The sequence below is a fragment of the Lolium rigidum genome, chromosome 2, assembly GCF_022539505.1.
Source record: "Lolium rigidum isolate FL_2022 chromosome 2, APGP_CSIRO_Lrig_0.1, whole genome shotgun sequence".
NCBI lineage: Eukaryota > Viridiplantae > Streptophyta > Magnoliopsida > Poales > Poaceae > Lolium > Lolium rigidum.
Genome location: NC_061509.1, coordinates 156,525,299 through 156,543,229, shown reverse-complemented (window position 1 = coordinate 156,543,229; position 17,931 = coordinate 156,525,299). Strand labels below are relative to the sequence as shown.

General features: G+C 45.6%; 2 protein-coding genes across 2 annotated transcripts; one reads left to right on the top strand and one right to left on the bottom strand.

Annotated features, from left to right (window-relative positions):
- Nucleotides 1-6,308: 6,308 nt before the first annotated feature.
- On the top strand, nucleotides 6,309-12,224 carry LOC124687529 (vacuolar-processing enzyme beta-isozyme 1-like). The gene is made up of 9 exons (XM_047221305.1): nucleotides 6,309-6,524; nucleotides 7,338-7,502; nucleotides 9,907-10,063; nucleotides 10,143-10,228; nucleotides 10,302-10,501; nucleotides 10,833-10,881; nucleotides 10,963-11,169; nucleotides 11,719-11,925; nucleotides 12,042-12,224. The coding sequence occupies exons 1-9, from the start codon at nucleotides 6,309-6,311 to the stop codon at nucleotides 12,222-12,224; spliced, it is 1,470 nt and encodes a 489-aa protein (XP_047077261.1).
- A 3,471-nt stretch (nucleotides 12,225-15,695) lies between these two features.
- On the bottom strand, nucleotides 15,696-17,599 carry LOC124690247 (plasmodesmata-located protein 8-like). The gene is made up of 4 exons (XM_047223657.1): nucleotides 17,362-17,599; nucleotides 16,825-17,325; nucleotides 16,076-16,177; nucleotides 15,696-15,951 (listed from the first exon to the last, which is right to left on the bottom strand). The coding sequence occupies exons 1-4, from the start codon at nucleotides 17,597-17,599 to the stop codon at nucleotides 15,947-15,949; spliced, it is 846 nt and encodes a 281-aa protein (XP_047079613.1). The 3' UTR covers nucleotides 15,696-15,946.
- Nucleotides 17,600-17,931: the final 332 nt, after the last annotated feature.

Genomic DNA, 17,931 nt, shown 5'->3' with positions numbered 1-17,931 from the left:
ACTTGTGGGTCATCACTCATCCTTAACAAGCTTGTTAGCTCTTTCAAGGTGGTCAAGATCCCTAGTGAGAGAAGCATGAGCAACTTCAAGCTCCTCCTTTGAGGCATTGAGCTCTTGAGTCAATGATTGAGCCCTATCAATAGTTTCTAGGTCCTTAACTTTATCAAGTTCATAAGTTTCAATTTGTTGCTTAAGGCCTTGAGATATGCACCTTTCGGTTTTTAGCTCTTGTCTTAGGAGATTGAATCTCCGTTCTTTTTCATCCAATTGATATTCTAATTCCTCAATGGACTCATCCTTTTCTTTGAGAGAGTCCATCAAGAAATCAAACTTGACAAGAGCTTCACCACGAAGGGTGCATCTAACATTGTAAAGTTCCTTAAGCACAATTAATTCTTCTTGATTTTCAGTTTCATCATCAAGAACACTAGATAAAGAAGGTGGGGATTCCATTACCTTGGTTTCTCTTGCCATAAAACAAGAGCCAATGATTTTAGAGGAGGGAGAGTCATCAGAGTCATCATCTTGAGTTGTTCTTGCCATGAAGGAAGAACCAACATCATTCTCCGTGGAGTAATCCTTGGAGTAGTCATATGTGAAGAGTGACCCGGTCTTAGAGAAAGCCAAACCGGCCACTCCGGCCTCCTTCTCCTCATCTTCCTCTTCTTCATCGGACAAGTACTCGGCTCCAACAAAAGCTCTTCCCTTGTTCTTCTTGTATCGATCGTTGATTGGGTTTGGCTTCAATCTTGGCTTGACCCCTTTGATGAACTTTGGCTTGTCTACCCTTTTCTCATAAGGGCACTCATTTGCAAAGTGGCTATCTTCATCACAGTTGTAGCAAGTTCTCTTCTTCTTCTTGTCATTGAAGAGCATTGGAAGCTTTCCCTTGTACTTCTTGGCAAAGAAAGCAAAGTCGGTAACAATGTCACTAGTTGAAGTCATCTCTTCATCTTCTTCAATTTCATAGTCTTCTTCTCTTCCATGGTCAGCTCTAGCTTTGAGAGAAAGGTTGTGTGACGCTTCATGGTTGTGTGAGGCTTCATCAACACGGTTCATTGCCATGAGCCTTTTTTCCCGCCTTGGCCATGTTTTCATTGGCGGCCACATATGAGACTAGATCATCGGAGTTCAGATCAGCACTCTTGGTCATGATTTGCAAGTTGAGTGCAAGATTGGTGTCTTATTTCTTGACAACAATCATAGCAATGACCTTGGACTTTATGAATGCTTCATTCATCTCGAAGCCGTCATTGTACTTCTCAACACCAAGTCCCTTGACCCTTACTCTAAGAGCACCAAGCCTTGCATAGGCATCGGCCACGGATTCTCCTTCTCGAATCATGAACTGGTGGGCCTCTTACTTTGCGGTCTCATAAAGAGCTGATTGGATCAAATCGGTTCCCTCTTGGAGTACTACGATTCGATCCCACAACTCTTTAGCAGAGTCAATGTCATTGACTTGATCAAGGAGCTTGCGGTTGATGCCACTTCTTATCTTGTCACGTGCGGAGGCATTGAGTTGACGGTTGTAGAATTCGGTGGAGGTCAACCGAACTGGATCATGTGGCTCCCGGTATCCATGAACAATGATCTCCCATAGCTCCACACTGCAGCTGCGAATATGAGATTCCATAGCAGATTTCCAAAAAGGAAAGTGAGTTCCATCAAAATGGGGAACATTCCCACTATGGTTTATATGAGGCATGGGTGAAGTGTTTTTGGGATAGTCATGGTTAACTTCATGGAAATTCCCTAGAGAGGCCGAAGCCGCACTAGGAGGTCCACTAGTCAAGTTCCTAAGCATGGCAGACATCTCTGCCATTTGGCTTTGTAGGTCATCCTCCTTTTTCTTCTTCTCGGCATCATATGCCAAGAATCTAGATTTCATCTCTTTAACCGAAAGGTTAGAGTCTTCATCTAGACCCTCGAAGATTTTATCCATCTCACTCTTAAGGCGGTGAAGCCCTTAATAAGAGTCCAGGCTCTGATACCAATTGAAAGTATAGAGATGGTAAACCTAGAGGGGGGGGGGTGAATAGGTTTCTACATATTTTAATTCTTTCTTTGCAATATTAGGCTTTGCGGAATATAAAGGTGAGCCTAATGCAAACTAAGTGAAACAACCTATATGAGGATACAACTAACTCGAGCACGAAGGCTCTCACAGGCAGCTAAATCACAAGTAAGGAGTTCGGTAAGAGATAACCAATAGCACGCAGAGACGAGGATGTATTCCCGTGTTCCCTTCCTTTGCAAGAAGGTACGTCACGTTTGGAGGGGTGGAGGTCCCACGAAGGATTCCCCACGCCACGAAGGCTCACCCTATTCTCCGGAGCCTATCCCACGAAGGAGTAGCTCACTCACTTGTGGTAGACTTTGAGGTAGCCTCCAAACCTTCGCAATCTTGTCCGGAGCAAATCCACAGCCCGGATGCTTCCGGACCACTCTTGCCCACCTAGGGTTTCCAAGGAACCCTAGAGAGCAAGCTTCTTGATGAATACAAGGGGGAATGAGATTTGGCTTGGTAGAACAGTAGATCGGGTCCTCCTCTATTGATTCCCCGGAGGGATTTGAGTTTGGGTGGAGGAGGAGGGAGATCTGAGACTTTTGGTGTTTCTAGCAATGGAGTATGAGAGAGAGAGAGCTCAAGAACAACTTGTAGTGTAGTGCCTAACTTTTCAGAGGTAGGAGAAGGGCTATTTATAGTGTCACTTGAAATATGGCCGTTGCTCACTTGACACATCAGCTTTCTCCCGAGGTTTCCGATCAACCGGACCACAGACCGGATAGCCCGGCGCAGGGGCCGGTCGGACCGGACCAGGGACCGGACCCGCCGGTCCAAACCGGGCGGCCGACCGGACCTTGACCGGGGGGCACTTCGTGTCTCCCAGTAGGTCGCCCGGTTGGCATCAGCGCAGGAGCCGGTCGGCGCCGGAGCGCCCGGCCGGAGCCAGTCGGCGCACGGTCCGGTCCAACCGGGCCTGTGACCGGATTCCTGCTGTAGATCCCTTTTTGATTGTTGTCGAAGTGGGGGGGGTCTCCTTTAGCCTTCTTGTTCCTTTGATACACCATTTATGCCTCTTTGGCTAATACCTGAGATTATCCTTACAAACATGTATTAGGCCAAATACTCTAGCACGGTGTCATTGTTACCAAAATAATGGATAAGGGTAAAATACCCTTACAAAGATCCACTTCACCCCCTCATAGTTTGTGATTAATTGAACTTCCCATATTGTTTAAGTGCTATTTGCATGATTGTGATTGGCAACTTGACTTTATTTGGTGGAGATATTATATTTTCAGATTGTGTTGTAATGCATATGACTTCGATCCATACCATGTTTGTCACTTGTGAGTATATCCCCATGCTCCTGAGGGCATAAGATGAATTGGCTATGATTTCCATATAAGATGCTATAAGTATTTGGTCAAGTTTTTGTTCTTTATGTTGTTCTATGATGATTTTATGCGAACTTCGACTGCATATTACTTCATCTTTATGAGATCACGGTGGTCGCACTTTGATGTAACGATGATGTTTGGAAGGGATGGAATGACAGAAACCGTCTTCCAATACTTTGAGTTGCATTAGAGGGGTTTATGTCGGGGACAAATGAACTAACTACCATGGTGGGACATTTATGTCTTAATGATTCCTATACTTTCTCATGAAAATGGCTCTATGACCCATCATAAGGGGTGTATTTTCTCATATCTATGGCTGCACCTAATTTAGACTTCGCCCTAAGGGAATGAAACTTGACAAGATATTAACCATGTTGTTTAGAAATCAAAATGCTAAGTAAATCCATGCCGCCCTTGGGAACGTTTTTCACATGTAAGTTCACACACACGCACTTGAGTTTGTCCTCTTGCTGCATAGAGGATTGGACTTTCTCTCATTGAGAGCATTTACTTATTGATATTTACTTCTTGCACTTTACTTTATTGCAAACTACACACTCAAGCACCAAAACTATTGCACCCTTTTATAGTTTTACTTGCCAGACTTACTAGCCAATACCTTCAGCTCCTCGTGGGTTCGACAACCTTTCTTATTGAAAAGTACTACAATTGATCTTCTGCACTTGGGAGCCATCAACTACCCCTTCCAATTGGACGGTTCTCCTTTGTCCACTGCGATGTTAAAAGGACGAGTTTTTACTGTGCCCTAGTCATTTTGCCCATCTGCCGTTGCTTTGATATTCAACCTCGCGCTCAACTCTCTCTTCACGCTGTAGTTCTTTGCTTACGAAAGCTCCATCTGTTCTTCTCTCTTTCCATCCACCACACCTTCCTCCAAAGCGCGGCGGCCAGGTGATGCGGCGTCGAAGAAGGAGCGTGCCTCTGGCTAGGTCTGATCCACCTTCAGTGTCAGTGACCTAGCTACGAGAAGTCATCGAGTTGCTTCTTGGTGAAGGATTCGTTGAATCCATGTTTCCAGCGCCTAGATTTCCCATAAACGGCGCCAATTAACGAGGATTAACGTTGGCAATTCCCGTAAGTAAGGACTTGGGTTTCAGGGAAAAGAGAACGATGGTGGTTTTTTCGACTTGTCAGACAAACGAGGTATCCGACGTATATTGACTAGAGGCAAAGTCACCGAGATTGTATTAAATCTAGGGTTTACAATGGTGTATTGTATGACAAAGATTCCTGATCCTCCCCCGGGTGGCTCCTCCTATCCCTTATATAGTGGGCTATGTCTTAGAATCCAATTTTGGGTCGGTTACATATTACATGTCGGTTTACCCGACGTGGGCTAATATTTGCCTATTCTATCTAGGTTCTTGGTTCGACTTCTTCTGGAATCCATGGGTCTTATAGACTCCTTCCTGGATTCGTACAAGGGATAGCAATATCGAGTACCCAATATGGTGTACCCATGTCAGTGTTTGGTGAAGTTTATCTGAGAGAGCCGGCCACCGAAGACACTGCCCGCCTCTTGTTCATCAACGAAAAGAGGGGGTTACTAGAATGCTGGGCAACATAGATTGCATGCAGTGCTAGTGGAAGGACTAACCATTTGGTTGGCCTAGCCAGTTCAACGGGCCTTCTAAGGGGTGCACGGTAATATTGGAGGCTGCCAAGATGTATTGATTTGGCACTCCTTGTTTGACATGACAGGATCCAACAATAATATCAACGTTCTCCAATGCTCACTAGTGTTTGCTAGGCTTGCAGAAGGCAATGCTCCTCGAGGTTGCCTACGAGATCAATGGTCATTCTTATGACAAGAGCTATTATTTAGTTGATGGCATCTACCCTTCCCGGGCAACCTTTGTGAAGACAATCCGTAACCCTAAAGATGAAAAATGCAAGATGTTTGCAAAAGAGCAAGAGCCTGCGGCACCGTGCTAGAACCTGGAGCGTCGAGAGAATGTGGGAGGTGATGACAACATGTGTTATCAGGCACAACATGATCGTTCATGATGAGCGAGATGATAATATATATGATGGTGACTGGGAATTTTGAGGGTGAGTTGGTTGAGCCACAACCTAGGGCAGCATCATGGAAATACTTTTTGCATATGCATAATTCGTTGCGGGACTGAACCACCCATGACGGCCTTCAAGCCGATTTGATTGAGCACATGTGAAATCATGTGAGAAACCAACATGAATAGTCTCATTTCATATTTGATTTAAATTTTCTTGTTTGTAAACTTGGTTGTGTGATTGTGGACTATTTTTATATTTATGAACAGTATTTATCATTTTATGGTAAAATATGACTAAATTTAAATGGCAATGACTAACCGTCCAAACCTCGCTAGTGTGGACATAATGGACCGTGCCCCTGGACGCACTAGCCTGGCAAACCGGAAAGCCACCACGAATCTATCCACGAGCTGATCTAAATGGACCAAAACAGGATCCCGTTTTAGATGCCCTGCTGGAGATGCTATATGGGCTTCTTCTGATGGGTATACCAGGCAGGCCTTCTTGCCTGGATAGGCCAGGCTTCGCTAAAGAGAACTGGTATGCACGTTGCACGGCCCGTGTAGCTGGCTGGGCTCAAAGTGGGCCACCAGTCCGTTGCTTCGGGACTTGTCGACCGGCAGCCAACGAACGCCGCCGCAACGCGACGAGCCGCACCGCACCGCCGCACCGCCACCTCACGCCCCACGCGTCCTCTCCCCAGGCTGCCGGCCCTGCATGGCGGCATGGCGCGGCGCGGCGCCTACATACCCCCGCTCCCGCGCCGCTCTCCTCGCCAGCACCTTCCGGCTCTCCCGGGCTCCCAGCAACCGCCCACACACCGTAGTAGAGCCACTGTGACTTCGCCTGCGAGGAGAGGAATGGCGGCGTTGCGGCGGTGCCTCGCGTTGCTCCTGGCGCTGTGCGCATGCGCGGCGGCGGCGGCGGCCGACGCCTCGAAGGGGAGGTGGGAGACGGTGATCCGGATGCCGGGCGAGGAGGAGCCCGCCACCGACGAGGCGGAGGACGGCGCCGTCGGGACGAGGTGGGCGGTGCTCGTCGCCGGCTCCTCCGGCTACGGGAACTACAGGCACCAGGTGAGCGGCACGTCGGGGTCGGCGCTGCGTGCGTTTCCGCATGTTGTCGTTGCGTCTGGAGGTTGAATTGGCTGGGGAACGGGATGGGCGTGAAACAATCGTGGTGCTCAAAGCCTGGCGGTTGCGGATGGTGCCTTGCAAGAGTCCGTGCGCGGTTCTGAAAATTGACGATGTCGCTCTTGTTGATTGGAGTTCGTGAAAAGTTGGAGTCTTGGACGGTCAATTTTGGGGGTCATGGGTTAATCGGTGTCCACAAGTTCAAAGCTTAGCTCTTCTTTCTGGCCCGAGTTCTGAAACAAACACGGTTGTGGGTTAGTGGTACCATGGTGTTGTTGGGAGTTGAACTCTGCAACTCTTAAGGCTTTTCCCAGGCTTGCTTAACTGTGGAAGAATTATGTGATAATTTCCTATTAGTGGCATCTCAGGGTCTAAATGGCATTCTGCTATCCAAACTGTAGCTATCTGCTTGTCAGCAAGCTCCAGATGGCGATTATCGTTTCTACTTTTGTTCTCGTGCACTAGTGGTTGTTCTTAGAAGATGAATGTTAAATAGCAACTTGATTCAAAGTGGGCAAAGAGATGTAAAATTTGTTGCAAATTTCAATTCATCTTTTAATGCTTAAGTTAATCTAACGAAATAGGTAAGTGGTGGATACCTGAACTTTTGATGACTAATGTTAACTGACACTAAAGCGTGATTGAATATTTCGCATGTACATATGTGCTTATATATCTTGTTTTGGCTCCCGGTCAACATGGAGATATGCCATGGACCATTTGCTTAACTGTTGATTTACCGGTGGTGCGTTGCAGGCAGATATATGTCATGCATACCAGATATTGCGTAAGGGTGGGCTAAAAGAGGAAAACATTGTGGTGTTCATGTATGATGACGTTGCCAACAGTCCACTCAACCCAAGGCCAGGGGTTATCATCAACCATCCAGAGGGCGAGAATGTTTATGCTGGTGTTCCAAAGGTATTGCCTGGTAGCTTCTCCTATTATCCTTTCCTGTTTGGGGGAACATTTGGATCAGCAATCATCAAACCATGCACATGCTATTTTTTTTTTTTGCTTCACTCGTATAGGTTTAATAATAAAATTAAGTCAAGAGAATAGAAATTTTATATTTACCTTGATTAAAAAAATCATCAGACAAGAGTTCAGAACTCAACATGGAATAAATTCCTTAAAGAACTGTGACAATAGTAGATGTGGGTTCACATAAACTATTGTGTCTGTCTATATAACTCAATCTCAGCACTGAACAAAATTTATGTTTGTGTTCGAGCTGTGAGCTACTTCAAACGATTAGAGCATCTCCAGTCGCGTCCCCCAAAGCGTCCCCCAAACGGCGCCGGATCGAGCGTTTGGGGGACGTGTTTCGTTCGTGCCGCGTTTGGGGGATGTCGCTCCCCAGCCGCGTCCCCCCCAAACGCTGCCCCCAAACTCATTTAAACATTAAAATACTCTTTTTTTTTGCATTTTTATTTCAATAGAGAGAAGAAACATTCCACAAACTAATACATAATTTGGAACATGGTTTACACAAACTAAGACATAGTTTGGAACATGGTTTCCACAAACTAATACATAGTTTGAACCATGGTTGACACAAATTAAAACATTGGAAAATGAGGAAACCTAACTAGTGTTGGTATCACAGATTTCGTGTGTTCGCTGCCAAGAAAGAACACTCCCAGGCACTCCCAGATGATAGCCCTGTTAGTCCTTTAGAGGAAGAACATCCAAAAACATGTGTGCCTATTTTTGCTGCGAAGAAACAACACTCAGTCATCGGTGTGGCCATGGTAGTGCCGGCGGCAGCCGAAAAATCAAACTAGCATGTAAGCGAAGCAAGAAAAAGGCTTTCTATTTAGCTTTTCCAGATCATTTTTCCTCAATCTGATACATAGCGGTCGGACCAACTCAACTAGAAGAGTCAGTCTTTTACTTAAGGTATGGCTGTGAGAAAGAATACCGATCCGATCAAGATGACCAAGAAATCTGGATGACCGAGAAATCCAATGCCATTGTTCTAAATAAAATCGACCTAGAATGCATTTTCTTGGGTTTTGAGTCCTCCAATGGAACTCCGCCGGGGTCTCATCTGAGGGGAGGCAGGCCCTCGTTAAACGAATCCACCTTTCCCGAGCCTTTATTTTCATATCCCCCTCGCCAAGGTGGGAGAATGTGAGCATGCAGCCGGCTTCGAGGTCGTGGTCGTGGTAGCGCGCGAACTTCCCCCAACCGGTGTGGAGGTACATCTTGCCGCGCCCGTTGAAGAGCACCTCCACCGGCCACCGGCAACCTCCCGGAGATGCTGTGAGGCCGGCTCGTTGCCGGCGACGAAGTCAGCGAACTTGTCCGCCCTCCGGATGCCGAGTGGGTCACCCTTGAGGACGACGACGAACTCGAACATCACCTCCTACTCCTCCTCCTACAGGTTCGACGACGAAGACGACAACGTCGCAGGCGACGACGAGCGTGCAGCTCTGCCGTGGCAGCGACCACGACCACAGCCGCGAGCGACCCGGCCTCTGCCTCTACTAGCCATGGCGTCGACTCTTGAGATGGTGGCGGCTAGGGTTGGGGAAAGAGGCGCTAGAGTTTGTGTGTGAGAGACGATGAGAGAGCGCCCCTTTTTATAGGCCGGAGGGAGGCGGGGGAGCGGTGGCGCTCATTAACGCCGGCACGCAAAGCTAGGCGCGACGAGACGCTTTGCCGTGCCTCTGTGGGAACTGCACCATCGTTGCGCGCCAATAACTTCCGTCGCGAGGTAGGCGACGGTTAGGTGAAACTTCAATGTGCCGATGACGCATCGGTCCCGCCACTCCTCGCCTCGCTTTTTGTTGTGTCCGGCGTGCCCTGAGCGGTCCCCTGTGTAGCGGGGACGGGCTCGGGGCGCCGGACACCGTATAGGGCCACGCCGGATAAAAAGAGGCTTTGGGGAACGCGGCTGGGAACGTTTTTTCGTCCGGCGCGCCCCAAATCCCTTTGGGGATGCTTTGGGGACGTGGCTGGAGATGCTCTTAGGGTGGCTAATCTGTCCACAGGAAACAACCATGTGGGTTAAGCAAATACTTGGTTGTAGGTTGTTGCCCATTCAGCCTACTGGTTACACTATTTAATTTGTCTGCTTCATTAGTTTATCTTTTAAATAAAAGAATGTGCATAGTCCTAGCCTAGTTTCATTTGTGATAATAGAAACTGATGTTTATGTAGAAAAAATGGGGATCAGGGTGCAGCTTTGATCATTGTATGTATTGCGGAGTTATCTTTCCTGTTCAAGCTTCAGATGGCTTTGTATAGCAGAAGTACAGGACATTTATGTTACTTTTGTCTCCAAGTTTGACAAAGATATCTTGCCTTCTGATTTCAGGATTACACCGGAGACGAAGTGACCACTCAAAACCTATATGCAGTTCTCCTGGGCAATAAAACTGCAGTCTCCGGAGGGAGTAAGAAGGTCATAGATAGCAAACCAAATGACCATATATTTATCTACTACTCAGATCATGGGGGACCTGGAGTTCTTGGTATGTGGAAATTATATATGCTGCTTCGTTGTATAAGTTAATTCTATTTGTCATGTCTAGTGACATTTGCAAGTTTCAGGTATGCCCAACCTGCCATATCTTTATGCTGATGACTTCATTAAGGTCTTGCAAGAGAAACATGCTTCTAATACTTATGCAAAAATGGTAAGGCTGGTGGTAGTTACTTGTTTCTGGGAGCCTTATCCTGTTTGACTGAAAGGATTTCTATAATTTGCAGGTTATATATGTGGAAGCTTGCGAAAGTGGTAGTATCTTTGAGGGTTTGTTGCCTGCAGACCTCAATATCTATGTCACAACGGCATCTAATGCAGAAGAAAGTAGCTTTGGTACATATTGCCCAGGAATGGAACCATCACCTCCTTCTGAGTATATTACCTGCTTAGGTGACCTCTACAGTGTTGCATGGATGGAAGATAGGTACGTAACCGGTACCCTAAATTTGCCGAAAATTAATTAACAGACTACTAGCAGAATAGTATATGACACATGAGTTATGAGTTCTTCTAATTGCATTTTGATGCACGGGTGTGCAGTACTTCAAGAAGGATTGTACAATAAGCCTTCACCTCCCTCTCTTTTCTTTGGAAGTACCAGAAATCGATATTACATAAATTGTAAACAGCTATAATCATATGTTCTGAATATAAATGAATAGTTTTATGTTTGTTAAGTATAAGTATGCTAAAGAATTCTTTGTATATTCAGTACTGATTTAATTGTGTGTTTGGTCATCTCTGTTATTTGACAGTGAGAATCACAACCTGAAGGAGGAGACAATCAAGAAGCAGTATGAAGAGGTGTGGCTTGTTTTGCTATTTACCAATCTCATTTATATTGGTAATTTCAAGATACTGAAACTGTTGTGGCCTTGTGGGCAGGTAAAGAAGCGTACCTCAGTCTTGAACAGCTATGGCGCCGGTTCTCATGTTATGGAGTATGGGGACAAGACCTTCAAGGATGAGAAGCTTTACCTGTATCAAGGTTTCAATCCTGCAAACGCCAACATGACAAACAAGCTATTCTGGCAAACCCCAAAGGCTGCAATCAACCAAAGAGATGCAGATCTTCTTTTTATGTGGAGAAGGGTATGCTCTAGTTCTATGCAGTATTTTCAGTCATTTTCCTCTAAATGGTTAGCTGTAATGCTGCATTTCCCTTAAAAAAAGAAGACTAAATTGAAGATTAGTTGTATTGTGTCTGGGTCTTAAATTGGTCCTATTTGTCACATTCTTAGTCCTTGACTCCTTGTGCAAGAAATTTCTGCAGCATAACATGTACATGCACATTAAAGCATCTCTCATGTACAACCAACTAAAATTTCTAAACGAAAGTTGTATTCGTAATGTCAGGGAACATCACCTTATGCGCTTTTTTTTTTTTAATTCAATACGTTTGGGTGTGAAGGAAGGTTCCTTTACGTTTGGGTGTCTATACTGAATATAAGTTACTGTATACAACTATACACTGAAGCATTTCTTGCTCACGCCGAAATTTCCATTTTTGTTACACTTATTGAGTCAGTGGAACTGATAGTATGCATAGGGGGTTTGTCTCTGCAATTTTTTTAAGTATATGTGTTCGTATTGGCCTATGCTTTACCTATGTTAACTTAAGGTTTCTTGTTTTGATTTCAGTATGAGATGTTACATGAGAAGTCTAAAGAGAGGGTGAATGTTCTGAGGGAGATCAGCGAGACAGTAAGACATAGGAAGCATCTTGACAGCAGCATGGATTTTATTGGAAAGCTTCTCTTTGGATATGAGAATGGACCTTCAGTGCTTCAAGCTGTCAGGCCTTCTGGCAAGCCACTCGTGGATGACTGGGATTGTCTCAAGAGAATGGTAAGTAGGAGAATCCTGTCTGTACACTTACATAGTCGAACTCGCTTGCTGTACAACATCATAGCATTCATGCTCTGAGAGCTCCTCCTCAATAGTAAGGATTTGATCTTCTTCAGGTACGGATCTTCGAGTCCCATTGCGGTTCGCTCAGTCAGTACGGCATGAAACACATGCGAGCATTTGCAAACATTTGCAACAGTGGTATTTCTGGCACCACAATGAAGGAAGCAAGCATCAGCACTTGCGGTGGTCAGAACTCCGCGAGATGGAGCCCGTTGATCCAAGGGTATAGCGCCTGATCGGTATATGCTGAGGTACTGTTGGTATGTTGCTCGTTCTCGGCCTGTGAATGTGTGGCTCGCAGAAAAACAAGTTAATGTGAATGTGTGTATGTAGTATTGTATTGGGTGTCACTATACCCAGAAAATAACCTTCTGGCCGCAGGAACTACACGCGGTAGACACTACGCAAGAATGTGCTCATGTTTAGCTGTGATATATATATATATATAGTCCTTGTGCTGCTGTGTGTATTGACCGTGGCGGTGCAAGCAAGTAGACCTTTCTTTCTTCTATGTCATACGAACAGAATCTGACCATACTCCGATTCTTATCGACTCAGGGGTGAAAGCACACTTGGGTAATAAACCAAAGTTCTCCTTTGAGTTGCATTGGCTGTGACAAGAAGGATTCTTTGATATGATTGCAAAGGAGTGGAAGTCGATACTAGTGGGATTAAATCCAATGGATGTATGGTTGAATAATTTGAGGCATATAAGAAGATTCCTTAAAGGATGGGCAAAGAACCAAAGTGGGAAATATAAAAAAGAAAGGGATAGGTTAATAGGTATTATCGATGGGTTAGATTTGAAGGCCGAATCAAACAGTTTGTCGACGGTTGAGAGAGAATCGCTTAAAGATGCAAATGAGAAACTGAATAGATTGCGAAGAGAGGAGGAGGCTAAGTGGGCGCAGCGAGCTAAGGTTAAGCATATACAGGAAGGGGGGAGCAATACGAGATACTTTCATTTGATTGCAAATGGGAAGCACAGGAGAAAGAAAATTTTTCAATTAGAACAACAGGAGGGAACTATTGTTGGGGAAGATAATTTGAAAGTATAAATTACGGAGTTTTATAAAAAACTTTTTGGGACTCCGGTATCTAATAACATCTCCTTGGTTGAGGAAGAGGTGCAAGATATTCCTCAGATATCGACTGTCGAGAATGCGATCTTGACTGCTTCTTTCTCTGAGGAGGAGGTTCATGATGCACTTTTTATGATGGAGGGTAACAAAGCGCCAGGACCTGATGGCTTCCCAGCTGAGTTTTATCAGAAATTTTGGGAAGTAATAAAAGATGATTTGATGGCGCTGTTCAATCAATTTAGTATTGGGGATTTGCCTCTCTACAAATTGAATTTCGGCGTCATAACTTTATTACCAAAGAAAGAGGATGCAGTGCAAATACAACAATATAGACCTATATGTCTTCTGAATGTGTGTTTTAAAATCTTTACCAAAGCTGGTACAAATCGGATTACGGGAATTGCACCACGAGTTATAAGACCAACTCAATCCGCTTTCATGCCTGGCAGAAATATTTTAGAAGGGGTGGTCATTCTACATGAAACTATTCATGAGTTACATAATAAGAAATTAGATGGGGTTTTATTCAAGATTGATTTCGAAAAGGCATACGATAAAGTGAAATGGTCATTTTTACAACAGACTTTGAGGATGAAGGGGTTTGCCCCTGAATGGTGTAGGATGATCAATCAATTTGTCCAAGGGGGTAGTGTAGGAGTTAAGGTAAATGATGACATTGGTCATTATTTCCAAACTAAAAAAGGGCTGAGACAAGGTGATCCTTTGTCACCTATTCTATTTAATATTGTGGCGGACATGCTTGCTATCTTAATTGAGAGAGCAAAAAATGACGGTCAAGTAGGTGGACTCATTCCTCACCTTGTTGAAGGGGGGATCTCTATCCTACAGTACGCAGATGACACTATCCTTTTCCTGGAACATGATTTACAAAAAGCAGTAAATATGAAACTGATTCTATGCCTTTTCGAAGAGTTATCCGGGCTTAAAATCAATTTCCATAAGAGCGAGATCTTTTGTTTTGGGAAGGCAAAGGAGGAAGTGGACCAGTATAAACAGATCTTTGGATGTGACGCTGGGTCCTTACCTTTTAAATATTTAGGTATTCCTATACACTTTAGAAAGCTTAGAATATCTGATTGGTATCCAGTGGAGACCCGATTTGAGAGCAAATTGGGATGCTGGAAGGGCCGTTTATTGTCCTATGGTGACAGACTAGTCCTTATCAATTCAGTGTTAACTAGCTTACCGATGTTCATGTTGTCTTTCCTAGAAATACCCGTTGGGGTAAGGAAAAGACTGGATTTTTATAGGTCTCGTTTCTTCTGGCAATCTGAGGAAAACAAAAGAAAATATAGGCTCACCAAGTGGAATATCGTTTGCAGACCTAAGGATCAAGGGGGTCTTGGTATCGAGGTCATTGAATTGAAAAATAGATGTTTATTGAGTAAGTGGCTTTATAAACTTCTTAGCGAGGATGGGGTATGGCAAGAACTGCTGCACAACAAATACCTAAGACAAAAGACACTATCAGAGGTACAAGCTAAACCTACAGACTCTCCCTTTTGGAAGGGATTGATGAGGGTTAAAGAGGATTTTTTTAACGAGAGGTTTTTTAAGATCGGTAATGGCACTCATATCCGTTTTTGGGAAGATACATGGTTAGGAAATACACCATTAGCTCAACAATATCCATCCTTATATAGTATTGTGCATCATAAGAATGTAACAGTAGCTCATGTGTTAGCCCAAACACCCATGAATATCAGTTTCAGAAGGTTGTTATTGGGAAATAAATGGTCTCTATGGTTACAATTATGCAGGAAACTTATGAGGATTAATTTATCTGATGAGAAAGATCAATTTGTTTGGAAATTGACAACAAATGGTGTGTTTACCGTGAAATCTATGTATGAGGATCTCATGAATGACCATACCCCTTTCTTACGAAAATACCTTTGGAAAGTTAAAGTTCCCCTAAAGATAATTTTTTTTATGTGGTTCTTAAGCAATAAAGTTTTACTTACTAAGGATAATTTAACCAAAAGAAGATGGAACGGTTGTACAAAATGCGTTTTTTGTGGCGAACAAGAGACTATTGAGCATTTGTTCATCACTTGTCCTTTAGCTAAAATTCTTTGGCGTACGATCAATTTTACTTTTGCTCTCCCACCTCCATCCAATATTACCAATATGTTTGGTAATTGGTTGCATGGAGTTGATAGACAATCAAAGGCTTTCATCCGTATTGGGGTCTCTGCCTTATGTTGGTCTATCTGGAGGACAAGGAATGATATTATTTTTAACAAGAAACCTCCCTTTCACTTTTTGCAGGTTATCCATATGGTGTCACACTGGGTCCAGTTGTGGGCTCTTCTGTCACCGGAAGGACAGCGGGATGCTATGGCTACTGGATGCACACGGCTCCAGATGGTCGCTCAGGATATCTTGTGCCAGGCTGGCTGGCGTCACACTAGACGGTTACAATGAAGTGTAGTCCGTTTTCTCTTGTTTTCTTTCGCTGGTTGATTCTTGTATCAATCCTAGGCGATGCCTGAATTGTATTAACCTTGTTATGATACTCTATTAATAAAAGGCCGTGTGCATCATCATGATGCAGAAGCCGGGGTCATATTCCCCATTTCGAAAAAAAATGTCATACGAACAGAAACAAAGCAGATGACTTCTATGCATCGTCCTTGTGTTCTGTTTTCATATCAGATTTCCTTTCAAAAGAATAATACTAGGGAAAACTGAATAACAGTGCTTCTATGACAAGTCCTAGTAGATCGGTGAACCTAAACAAGTTCGAGTGCGGCCAGCATGCGTCCTTCTGCTGGGGTTTCCTTGTGCAACACCAGTATCATCTCAGCTCGTCTCTAACAGTAACACTGTAACTGGACAGCAAGCTTCCGTTTCTAGCCTGCATTGAAAACTTTGGTTAACTAGGATGCTTTATGCTTAACCTTTTCTTCCCCTCATCTCTAGACTTGGGTGAGAAAAACCAAGCATGCTGAAATATTCTCGACATAATCTGGAGAGCTTACATGCTTTGGCGAGGAAGGAGATGAACACGACGAGGAGTGCCAGCCCAGCCAAAATACCGACAATTATTGCCACGGTCCTCCCAAACTCGTCCCCGGAATAATCTGTCACCAAAGCAAATCAAATTGAGCTGAGCACCAACAAAGTGCTTCCTTTTTTCGTAGCGAATATATTCAGTAGAGTGGTGTGGCTGGATGCGGGTCTAGTTAGATACTTAGATTTGATCAGTATATATGATTAGTGCTCAATAGATCACTAGTGGCCTCTGTTTGTCTGGTTCAGTGAACGGATGGGCGTTAATCCATGCAATGCATGTTGACCAGTAATCAGACCATTAAGGTTGGGTTCGAACCAAACCATTCCTTGGTACACCACAAAAAGGCTAATTTGGAATATATTCGGCTTGTCCTCTTTATCAACTTTGGAATCTATTCTCATTTCCATATCACTTCACTTATGTCACTAGTTAGTGGATTGGCGGCATGGCAACCCCTAGGTCGGACATGATCTAGGATCCGTTTGTTTCAGATTCGAATTCGTGCGCCTCAAGCTTCACTAATCAACACAAGAATGTTACTACTAAGACATGCGTAAACCTATTCACATTTCATGCGTAAACCTATTCACATTTCTATTTGTGAGGAAACGTAGGAACTTGCTGAGATCTGATTGGCAACGTTAAATTTGATGATGATTTACTAATGCTTGACAAGTTAGCATGGTTTCACGAAGAGCGTGAGTACGTACATACCTTGGGAAGAACGGAAATCGTGGCCGTTCGCCCAGTACTTGACGTAGCACTGCTCCAGGTACACGTCGGCGGCCAGCGCGGAGCCGCACGCGTTCTTGAGCTGCAGCACCGCCTCGGCGAGGCACGCGGCGCAGTCGGGCGCCTTGATGTCGCCGATGCACTGCGCCACCCCCTCCACCGTGCCTGACGCGGCCAGCTTGTACCCCGTCGCCGCCTGCGCCTGCAGCTGCCGGAGCACGCCGTCGCGGCTCTTGAGGAACCCGGCGTCCTCGCTGGCGCCGGAGCTGCACTTGCGGTACGCGACGGTGTTGTCGGCGCGGCCGACGAAGTCGGTGGCGCCGTACCGCACGTAGCAGCCGTCGGCCTGCAGCGACGCGGCGTACGAGTTGGCGCACACGGCGCCGAGCCGCTCTGCAGTTTCCTGCACGCACACCGCGCAGTCGCTGGGGCTCAGGTCGCCGCGGCACTGGTAGAGGCCGTACGCGGTGGAGGCGGTGGAGGCTGCCTGTGCTGCTTGGCTGTCCGTGGCGGCGCTACCGCCGCCGTCGCCGGCGGTGAAGCTGTTGTACGTGGCGCCGGAGGACGCGGTGGAGGAGATGGACGTGAGGAGGGAGTTGAGGTTGTTCTCGAAGGCGGTGTTGCGCTCGTACTTGGACGGCGAGCACCCGGCGTAGACGAACGTGCCGATCGCGGCGTGGACGGTGGCCGTCGGTGCGGCGCGGAGGTGGAGGAGGAGGACTAGCATGGTCGCGACGTAGCTGCCGAGTAGAGGCATGGGTGAGGCCTCGATCGACTGTAACCGCGTGCGGAGCTCCGGCTTTGGTCCGGTTGCAGTCGGGCGCGCGCGCCGTCTCGATGAGTATCTCTTGGCTACTTGTCGGGCGAGCGATGCATAGACGTCGGATGTTGCTCCTACACCATCGCGGTCCGGTGCTCATGAGCGAGAGGGGCCTGGCGGAGTCTCAACAATAATTTGCTGCAATTCGAAAAAAAAACCATAATTTGCTGCCATTTTTTATTTTAAAACATTATACTGCCATTTTGACAATCAAAACTTGGCCCAAATTCACACAGGCTCAAAGCTCCATCGTGGGGAAAATGCTTTTC